The following is a 10,967-nucleotide window of genomic DNA, read 5'->3' as shown; positions in this document are numbered from 1 at the left end:
AATTTACAAAAAAAAAACGATTCAGAAGTTTAGTGTTTGTTTCTAGTTGTTTTTGAAAATATTTCTCTCAATTCTAATATTTTTTGTTTTCTGAGCTCATGAGTATATTTTGCTTAAATGAAATGATAACTGACCACTTAGCGGTAAGATGGCGCGCAGAACATTTTTCCAGAAACATTTTATTCAAAATACGTTTTCTCGGTAAAAGTTTTATTCAAAATATTTCATAAATTTAATTGGAAAATTTGGATCAAATAAATCTATTAAAACAAATCTGCATAACCGTTTTGATATAACATCGCATTAAGGATAACTACCAAATTTTTTGTAGGCGGCGGGCGTTCTCTCAACTTTATCGGCATAATCCCCCATGCCTCTGGACGAATGCTCAATTACCTCGGTTGAGTTTAAGTAACTGATTGGTTTCATTTCAAGCGTTTCCTGGTATGTTTCTGATTGTTGACTGCTAATTGAAACTGTGAATTCTTTGTCAAGATTTGGATTAACATAAGCACCGGTTTCCACGTAATTCGGGTCGGGCCTATAAAAACAAATGTTCTATATATATGGTGCTGGGAAATGGGTTATTTTGTCTAAAAATGTTCAACAAGGACTTATTTTTTATTGCGTATTGTTTTGCTTCAATTTGGCGAAGATGAATATTATGAAAGAGCAGGGCAGCTAGCTGCTCTCAAGTTTAACAAAACTTAAGAAATCGCCTGCTTTAATTGAAAAAAAGTCGCCAAAGGATAAGACTGAGGGAGTAAAGTTGACTCACATTGAATATTCTTCACCGGGAGTGGGCTCCGGGATTCTGAAACATTTGATACAAGTTTTCACAGCAAAGCATAATTGTGATCACCCAAGGTGAGTCGGAACTTAGGTTGCGGTGTTTTTTTGCCTCGCTGAACCATAAAGTTTCAAAAATCACATTGATTGAGGTATAATTTTAAGTTTTGAGCAAAAATTTCCCAGTCTTGAGAAAAAAAATTCGAACTGAAGTTATAGCTTTTGTCAAAACCAAAGCAAAAATATCATCATTCTAGAAGTCACTGTTTTCAAGAACAGATAATTTTTGGAGTACGTTTGCTGTAAAACGTATAAACTACAGAAAAAGTCAAAAAAGGACTAAATACTTGCCAAAAACTCAAAAAAAATTTGAAGTTTTTTTTTGCAAAAAAAGAGATATCATTAACTTAGAAACACTTTTTCCAAACTTTGCCGTTGCCGATTTTATCAAGCAGAATGCTAGCAAAAAAAACGAAATACTCATATCAAATCGTAAAGTTTTTGTTAAACTAAAACATTAACTCCCTAATCTTTACTTTTTCATTATTTAGTTTATGTGTTTTTGGGAAGGACATTGTCATGCCGCGGGTTATGATAGCTGTTAAACTTGAATCCAAACAGACTGGTAAACGACAAACATTATCAACTGAGAACTCAAATAAAACAACTAGTTCGGACTGTCTTTATTCATGTTCTAACCAACATATCGTGATGTGGCGCATTCGTAACATCATACAAGGTCAACGGACCAGCTCAACGCAGTGAGCTAACATCAATATAAAATAATCACTAAACTTGCCAATCAGGCCGGATGTTATTCCACCTCCCCCGTAAGAAAAAGAACACAAATTAATGATTTGAGTTTTAAGTTCCAGTAGGACTAAAGTTCTTATGTCCCATAGGGGCAGTTTTGAGTTTTCGGTCCTCATTGGACTATACGGCTTCTACATTATTTCTTTTTCGTTTCTCACTTCCGGTTGGATTTTCCCGTCAACTTCCTTGTCCTCTTCTTATTGTTTTTCTTGGTGCTCCTCAAAGTCGTCTCTTTTGTGGTCTGACTCTGTGTTCATGCTTTCCTTATTTTGTTTTTGGTTACGACTAGAACCTCCATATCTTGCCTTTTCTGTGGGCTTTTTGCAGGGGACACCAATTCGGTGATTTCCATTGCATGTTGGTCTTTTTACTTTGGCTTCGGTTTTATGCGTCCAAAAGTTCTACGCAGGTTTTGTACTCCGGCGATTTCGCATGAAACCCCATCTCCGAGTTGCCGTTCTTTAGACTGGGTTTTGGATTGGGCTCAGAAGGTTGTTTCGTTGTCGTGGCATTTTCCTGGTTTTTTGTCCGTGCGTGATTCGATTGAGAATTGTTTTGCCGGTGATTGAATCACCTTTTTCTGTGCCAGTATATGGCACCGGGTTCCCCAGTGCCCCGGCTAGAGTTGATTGTTTGGCGCGACCCGATTTTTTTGGTGGTAGCATTTTGGCGGCTTCGTTTGTTGAGTTCGTTTTACTGGTTTCCCCTTGTTCGTTTTCCTGCGGCTTTCCTTTTGATCGGATTGACCTGTGACTTATTTTGAGTTTGCTTCACTAGTAGTCTCGTTGTGTCCTCTCGAAACATAGGGTGTTGTGGTGCGTTAGGATCCTTGAAATCCAAAAAACACAAACAAGGTTTTGTTATCCAAGCGGACTTATATGCCACGTAGTCGCTAAGTAAGGACCGCCGGCATAGACCATAGATTAACTGTTTAGGCACGAACGCAACCCCACTATTTCTCAGAAGTATTGGTTGTTTTTCTTTTGTTTGTACCCACGCTGTACATGGCGTAAATGTTAAGATTTTCCCTACAATAGTTTTGTCCAAAAATTTTTGGTTTTTTACTTTTGTTGCCAACATAGCTAATTTCTGTGCTACTTGTTTTTATTCGTTTTTTTGATATTTGGTTGGACTTGTTGCTGAATACCTTTATATCTTACATTTAATTTCTCTTTTTCAAGAGCTAACAATCGCCTAATTTTCACATCTTTATTTGATGGCTGTATGCTATCTTTAGCTGGTGTGTGTTGAATGATTGCAGGCTCTGGGACTCTTCTTTTTATCATAATTTTGTTAATGGTCTTTTTTGGAGGTCGTGCACTAAAATTGGAAGGTGTATAAAATTTTTCCGATCTAAACAGGCGTGTTTGGGGTTTTCCCAAAAATAAATTGTTAGATGAACTATTTATTTTTATGTTTGAAAGTGGATAATTAGTTTTTCTACTTATAATTGCTTCAAATGGTGTTATTAATATTATTCCGTGTGGAGTTATAGGTGACGTTTTGATAATTTCCGCGACATCCAAGTCTAATTTGATCGCAGTTTTGTTCTTGTCAGTTCTCATTACTCCGAGTCGCTGTTTAGTTGTTTGTATCACTCTTTCTACCCTCCTTATAGATCTGTGGTCATCGACTGATGCAAAGAGGAGTTTTATTTGACTCGAATGCAAATAAGTTGAAACTTGTTGGCTCGAAAGTTTTGTGCCTGGTTGCATCTTAGTTTACGAGGTACTCCGTCATTTGATGTGTAACGTTGCATAAATTTTCATGCGACCTCTGCCGTCATGTTCGAAACTACCTCAGCTGTTGGAAATTTTGACCAGTTATCTATAGCACCTAGTATATATGCATCTTTTTTTAGTTCTTTCAAAGAGGTCCCAAAAAATTGATTGTGCCTCTTCGTTAGGTTCGACAACAGGTTCCATTTGGGACGAGTGTTTTCTCCCATTATTAGTTTCTTTCTCGGTACACTGTTGACATCCTTGGGACATCTGCACAATTGAACTGTGGATGTGGGGAAACCAGATGTGTTGGAAGTCGTCTAGCATGCCCGCCAATCCGGGGTGAGTGCGATTCAAGCTATCCAACACTGTCTTTCGAAGTTGGGTAGGACTACAATTCGCTCGTTGATGAGCAGACAATCATCTCGTACGTGATGGTGGTGTCGTATATTGTACCAGTATTTCAAGAAGTTAACAATTGGGCGCATATTTCTATCTTTTCGAGTTGCGCCGGTAATGAAACTGATCCACGCGGCAATGAAACACATTTGAATCCACGCGGCTTATGCAATTTTCATTTAACTCTTTCGTTTAGATTGGTAGATCGGTTTGTTTGCGATGTTTTGAATTTTTGGCTCCGTTTGTTTGGACGATGATGTTTTACACTGGTCCTGTAATCGTGGTTCCGATATCAGTATTTGTTTTCAAGGTTATTTTATCGGCGTCCTCTTGGTGTGTGCTGTTGTCACTGGAAACAATTTTTGGAAATGTGATTTTCAGTTGCTTTTTTGATGTTTTCTCCAGCGTCCTTGCTTGTGGCTGTTGTTGACGTAGCGTCTGGATGAGCCTTTCATCTGTCCTTTGTCGTTGCCATCGTGAATCTGAGATGCTCTCCTCCCGATTGGATTATCCTTGTAACTTCTCTATCCGACGTTTGGTTCTGTTACGATGTGTGGTACCTTCGTTTTCCGGAACAAAGCCCCTTTCAAATCTCTTGTAACTGGTTAATTTTCGCATCTTCTTTGTGCTCTGCTGTATTTGTTTGAAATTGACAAAATTGATTTTCCTATTAAGTGTTTTAGTTTCAGACTGGACTTTGAAAAAACTTCTGAGAGAACGATTAAGATTTTGTTGAAATATTTGACCGCTTGTGCGTCGAGTGATTTTTTTGGAATGAACTTGAGATTTGGGTTGTCCCGTTAGCTTTCTTTCATTTTCGATGAGTTTTTTGATTAGTCGGTTCGATGCTAGCTTTTTTTTGGCCAATTGTTTTAAGATTAAGTTGTCAATCATCTCAAGAATAATTATGAATGAGCTGATTGACGCCACAAAAGATTCCTCTTCATACTCACTAGGTGGTTATGCTAAACCAATCGTATTTTGAGACATGAAGTCAATTACTCCAATTTCATTCCCGCCAAATATTTCACGTCAAAACTTAAAGAATTTAGCCAATCGATCCATCTTGTTAGTCTCCTTTGATTATTCTTTGATCTTTCGTTTGCGTTTCGTTCGCTAAATAAAGCTTTTCAGGATCTGTTATGACGAGAAAATTATTGCCGTATAAGTAGTATTCGAAGTGTTCTTATGCCTAAACGACCCCCAAGTGTTTTAGTTCATTTCCTGAATATTTTTTTTTCAATGGATTTAGAAATATAGACGCGTATGCGAGTGCCACCCAACCTTCTGGTGTGTTTTTTTTCTGGGGCTGCTTCTAAACCGGAAGTTGAGGTGTCACAAACCCTGCGTGTTTCAAGTTTTTGGTCAATATGTTTATTCTGTGTTGTTTTAGAGACTAATTTTTTTTTAAATCTTGTTGAATGTTAAGTCATGTGTTGATGCATAATCTCTTTTGAGTTTTTCTATGTTCTTTAGTAGTGGACGTAGTGCCTCGGCAGTTTATACCAGATGGGGAATGCATCCTGTGAGATGATGTAAAAAACCCATAAATATTTTCATTGTTTGAATGTTTTAGGTGGAGATAGTTTTAATGTGGCTTCTGTTTTTCTAATAAGAGAGGTCGTGTTCTCGCTATCTATGTTATAATCTAGCCATTTGATTTGTTTGCAGGCAAAATTTCATTTGTCTATAGACATGGCAAAAATTTTTCCATCGAGTTTTTGTAACGGTTTCTGAATTTGTTTTTTTGTACCTCAAAAAATAACAAGAGCCAAACGATTCTGCAATTAGCGTAACGCGGATGCGATTTTCAACAAATTAACAAGCACAAAAAGATTCTGCAAAAAGCGTACCTCGGGCCGATCGTCAAAAATTCGATAATCTTGGAACAAATTTTGAAATGGGATATCTCGGTTGCGATTGTCAAAAAAACGCGGAAAGATTCTACAAGTAGCGTATCTCGGTTGCGATTGTTAAAAAAATCAAGCGCCAAATGATTCTGCAAACAGCGTATCTCGGTCGCGGTTGTCAAAAGTTAACGAGCGCGGAATGATTCCGGAAATGGCGTATCTCTGTCGCAATTGTCAAAAAACAAAAAAGAGCTGAACCATTCTGCAAATAGCGTATTTTGAATGCGTCAGCGTAACTCTTAGTAAATCATCGAGATATGCATAAGTGTTTTGAAATTTGTTAACTTGAGTTTGATTGCTTTTCGAAATTCTGCCGGCATATCCATGAGGTCTTAGAAACTTGTGTGAAACTGGTACTCTCCGTGGCGTTTTCCCCGATGAGGCTAATGTTTCACTGCTCTCAAGTATGTTTATCCAAAGGGATTTGTGAATAAGCATATCTTAAGTCAAGATACGAGAACAAGGTTTATTCTTTTGTGTAAGATTTTTTTGTTTGAGCGACGTTGTCAAGAAGTAGCAGTATATTTGGCATTTGAATTTTGTTTTTGTAGATGAATTGCTAGTTTTCTCCGAATCTAACGCCAGTTTTACTGTTTGAACTCTCTCAACGTTATTACGATCGGGCTGTTTTCGTGCTGAACATTTGTCTAGTTTCACAATAAGTTTCTGGTCTATCAGTTTGTTTAATTTTGCTTCAACTCTCTCTTGATGATGAGTCGGGACTCTGCGGCCTTTTTGCTGGATAGGAGTCACTTCCGAAGTGAACTCTGTTTTCAGCCCGTGGTTTTTTGCTTTTCCTATTCTGACGCATAGTTGTGTAAAGTTTTCCTTCACCGACCTCCGTGGGGATATATTTGAACATCGTTGAACTGTCATTTTGTTGCAGCCGACGTGCTTTTGTCTCGTTTAAGAAGACACAGGAATACCAAAAATCGCGATAACAAATATGGGTTCGGATTTTGTCTTGAAATTCATTTTATAATCATGTAGATCTTCACCGTTGATTTTCGCTGAATTTCTGTTTTCAAATGCTTCAGCGATTGCCATCGTGCAAAAATTATCTCTTTGTGGTTCTTCCCACCCATGCTGTGACGTGAATTCGGCGAATGCAACTAGATCTCTTTCTTCTATTTTCTGACTTCGATCGCCTTTTGCGATGGATTGTTCTTCGTTGTTTTTTTTTTGTAGGATGTTGACATTTTCTGATCTACATACTTTCGCAAAATGTCCCCGTTTTGCGCATTTTGCGCAGATTTTTTCTTTCGCCTGGCATGATTGAAAAGGGTTGGGTCCAAATGATGTTTTTCCATGTTTGTAGCAATTATTTGCTGCATGTTATTCTGGTTTGTAGATTTCTGTTTTGATTTCCGCGTATGTAGTTTTGGCGTCCTCGAGGGTATCTGCCTCAGTTATTCCTTGTATATTGTGGATGGCCAGCCCGGCCTCGAGGTTGAATGCAACCCAATAGTTCTTAATTTTTAGCTGTTGAAGAAAATAAACCGAAAGAATTAGTAGTTCTGCTGTGTTCAAAAACTTTTTCTAATGGCGTATTCTTATGCGTCCTTTGTTGAACGGTTTTCTGCTGGTAATTCCTCTGTGATCTTATCATTATGCATATGTACGGTGAACATGGCTGGAACCTATTTGTCCTTGCGGCTCCGCAGTCTGCTTTTGATCTGAGTTCTACTAAGTCAGCGTGAAATTGCTCTAGCTATTCATTTTTTTCTGCTTACGACAAATGAATTTTTATCGTTTGAATGCGATTACTTTTTCCGTTTTGAAACTAACTTCCTTAACTAGCACGAGTGATTTTGTTGTTGTAGATTGTATGTCCAATCCTGAACATTTTTGTTGTACCTGCCTTTGTCCTTCTGTGCCTAATCAGAGGAACAAATAACTTCCCACGTTTGCATCCGCTTCGTCCCATGCTACTGAGTTACATAAGACGCCCTTTTCTCGAGATTTTAGGCATCGGTTCTCCCATCCGACGCGTTTTTCTTGGCTCCTGGCTTCTCTGATTTTTCTTTGTGCGTCTGTTTCCCGCATTTTTTTAACTTCCAAGACTGGTTCTGGCGGATCGACGAATTCAGGTTGATCTCGTAAAAAAATTCAAACTTCGATCCCGTCCTCTGCGAATTCTGCCATTTTGACAATCGCGGCGCATTTGGACCATTCTAAGTGCGGTCCCGTTGAAGCTTTTTCCGAAAATGGATTGATGTTAAGTGGACTTTTCATGAATCTTGCTGGCTGCACCGTGTCATTTTGCGTTAAAATTGAATTTAAAGGGATTGGTAAACGAAAAATAATATCAACTGAGAATTCAAATAAACTACTAGTTCGGAATGTCTTCATTCATCTTCTCACCAAAATTTTGTGATGTGTCGCTTTCGCAACATCATACAAGGTCAACTGACCAGCTCAACGCAGTGAGCTAACATCAATATAAATTAACTTACACTAACTTTGCCAATCCGGCCGGATGACAGACAAAGAGCAAGAAAGTTTTTCTGTGTGTAGTTATTTATTTTTCTGTATGTGCGTATTTTGCTTAAAATGTGTGTTTGGGTGTGTTGTCATTTTTCCAACCATTTGAAAAAAGGGATGGAATTTGTGTTCGGGTGTGTTTTAGTTTTTTAATCTTGTTTCTATTTTTTTGTTTTCCCAAAATAATCCGCAACCACAAATAATCAACGAAGAGAGTGCAGCCATATACCATCTTGAAAGCACTTTAGTCGTGATTCGATTGACATAAAAATGTTTTTTAAAAATTTTCATTGTCGGGATAAACCGGTTTGATATTTTTGATTTTTTGCCTTATTCTGAGCAAATAAGGTCAGCGAGCAGGCTTACAAAAGCTTAAATATGTCTAATTTGAGCTGTAAACACTTAGTTTTAAGCAATTATTACTATTTTTTGGGATTTCTTAGCTCCATTTTGGAACCATGAACTTTGAAAAAATTGAAAATAAAATTTTGAGTTTTTGTGTTTCGGGATTTTTCGATTTTCTAGTAATTTTTCTAGAACTTTTTGACCATTTTGTTTTACATTATTAAGTATGACTGCCGAATTTACTTAAATCAAAGTTTCATTTCAGGTTTTTTTTCTATCTAACCACGCACGAAAACTACACAAATTTGAAGAAAAATTTGCAGTTTCTTAAAGACGATGGTTGGAATATTCGGTGCTACATACACAGTAATGGGATATCCTTGTTTATTCCACGCGAAATCAGATGCATTAATCAATCTGCGGAACTGGTCGAGAGATACATTATAATGAAGCCCTTGCAATCCTGATTCTAACCCTATTTAAAAAAAATTTAAAATCTCCGCCTTGAAGCGAAAAACAGATAAAATTTTTCAAGTTTTGGTCTAGTTTTGAGTAAATAAAGCAAACGCGAGAAAACTTAAACACGCAAGTAAGACGTGATAAGAGTTTTACCTGAGGAATATATGTTCTTGAAGCTTCATTGTAGCGCCTTTTGATAACAAAAAAACTTGGAAAAAAAAGAAAAAAATTCTGCATAACATTCTGCATTACAGATTTATTTTGAATTGATAGATTTTTCGAATTTCTTTAATAAAAACTGTTGTCAGATTTGTGTATTCAACTCTTATTATGCAAATTTTCTTTTCAAGTTTTTGTTTAGCTCCGCTCATAGCCGAACAATCAAAAAATATAACGATTTGAAAGTATAGACTCTTTCTTTTCTTCCGCAAACACTGAAAACTTCGGCCAAAAAAATTGTTCAGCAAAATAGTTGATTTTTTATTGTTTTTTTTCAAACTGTACTCTATTTAAAGTTGTCACTCGGTTATTTCGGGCGAAGTTCTGTAAGGGTACATCGAACGTGAGCAAAAACATGATTTCGTAATGGTCGGACAAAAACTAACTGTTTTCTAGCTTTGCACAAGATAGCCATAATGACAATAACTGTGATGATCGTAGCTACAAGAACACCCAGCCCTATTCCAATGTAGAGTACAAGGCGGTCATTCGTCGAACTACTGTCGTCTGAAGCATTCCCATCATATTTATAAATCTAATTCATTAGGGTTGGTCTGCATCTCATAAGAAAAAACGTCAAATGAAAAAATGGATTCTAGTCTTGTGACAATCGCCCTCGTGAAAATCAGCTATCTTTGGACGAGTTATCGATAAAGTATTCGGTCGATCACTCGATGAAAAATGCTCACCCCTTGGTATTTTAGGATATGCCGTTTTTGATTGACAAATACTACTAAAAGAGGGCGTTTATATGTACTTATTATGGCCACATAAGGAGTGCACGCAATTTTTTAGGCAACTAAAAGGTCATTCATGGCCTAATTGTGCAATGTTTTTCATGCAGCGTTAATAGTTTAGGTTAAATAAACTCTATATGATGCTTTGATAAACCTCAAAAAAATATATTTCAAAACTTGCCCAAAATTATACTTGGTCATCATTTAAAAACAATAATAAACAGAAACCATATTTATTCTACCGTTATTAGCGCTGGTTGCTTGTATTGAGTAGTAACTGAAACATAAACAAGTTAGTTTTTGTTTCGAAGATTTTTTTCAAAAATTATCTTGTAATTTGATTACCTCGAAACAATTAAGAGATGTCGAAAGTTATATTCATAATTTGATTCAAGATGTGTTTTAATCATAACTGATCAGAATATGTAAAAGCAAATTTGAACAACAACTATTCATGTGCTTCAAATGAAAATTTATATCAAGTAAGTTAAAGAAAACGAGTCATAAAAAGTGAACAACTATTGACTATCAAAATTTTTCTATATGCACAGCCAAGAAGAGAGTGGTACAAAAAACAGTAGAAAGTTCCATATGAGCAAACCAGGCGAGCCTGTGGTCAAATCCGTTTGTAAATTTCCCAAGCAAAATGTTCCCAAAAAATTCTGGAAGCCAAAATTAATTTTTTGTCCAGCTACTCAAAAACAAGTTAAAAAAAAGTCGAATACGTAGTCAAAATTTAAGGCCGTCGTACACAAAATTGAAACATAAAGTCGAACCCAAAGTCAGAACATAAAGTTGAGCGCAAAGTTACAGCACAGTCGAAACAATAAGTCGAAACATGAAGTCGAGTCGGTCGGAACAAATTGGAACACAAACAAAAACTCACCAGGAATTTGATTTTTTGAAGGATTTTTCTGCTTGCCAAACTTTAATAACAGTCCTGTAAATATATACCTTTGATATGCAGCTAGCCACAACAACATTTTTGGTTAACGTGAGTTAAAGCAATTATACGCTCGCAAAATTTCGAGGAATCTCGCGAAATTATTCAAGAAAACTATAGCAGGAAATAGTTGTACCAAATGTGAGAA

At 36.7% G+C, this 10,967-nt stretch overlaps 2 protein-coding genes across 4 annotated transcripts in view; one reads left to right on the top strand and one right to left on the bottom strand.

Annotated features, from left to right (window-relative positions):
* Nucleotides 1-10,967, top strand: part of LOC134849099 (coiled-coil domain-containing protein 181-like) — a 479,610-nt gene that overhangs the window by 353,537 nt on the left and 115,106 nt on the right. The window lies entirely within an intron of this gene.
* On the bottom strand, nucleotides 254-10,367 carry LOC134856697 (uncharacterized). The gene is made up of 5 exons (XM_063872967.1): nucleotides 10,222-10,367; nucleotides 10,119-10,153; nucleotides 9,526-9,646; nucleotides 779-814; nucleotides 254-541 (listed from the first exon to the last, which is right to left on the bottom strand). The coding sequence occupies exons 1-5, from the start codon at nucleotides 10,284-10,286 to the stop codon at nucleotides 304-306; spliced, it is 495 nt and encodes a 164-aa protein (XP_063729037.1). The 5' UTR covers nucleotides 10,287-10,367; the 3' UTR covers nucleotides 254-303.

Source organism: Symsagittifera roscoffensis, chromosome 1 (genome assembly GCF_963678635.1).
Source record: "Symsagittifera roscoffensis chromosome 1, txSymRosc1.1, whole genome shotgun sequence".
NCBI classification, from domain to species: Eukaryota; Metazoa; Xenacoelomorpha; order Acoela; family Convolutidae; genus Symsagittifera; species Symsagittifera roscoffensis.
The sequence above is the reverse complement of the archived record's forward strand: the minus strand, read 5'-3'. Positions and strand labels throughout refer to the sequence as shown.

Bases quoted from the DNA above. Each gene is read 5' to 3' on its own strand.
- LOC134856697 (XM_063872967.1), bottom strand. From the start codon at position 10,286: ATGATTAAAACACATCTTGAATCAAATTATGAATATAACTTTCGACAT. The intron at 10,154-10,221 runs GTAATCAAATTA...TTTATGTTTCAG, and splicing joins CATCTCTTAATTGTTTCGAG to TTACTACTCAATACAAGCAA. The intron at 9,647-10,118 runs GTAGAATAAATA...GGAATGCTTCAG, and splicing joins AGCAACCAGCGCTAATAACG to ACGACAGTAGTTCGACGAAT.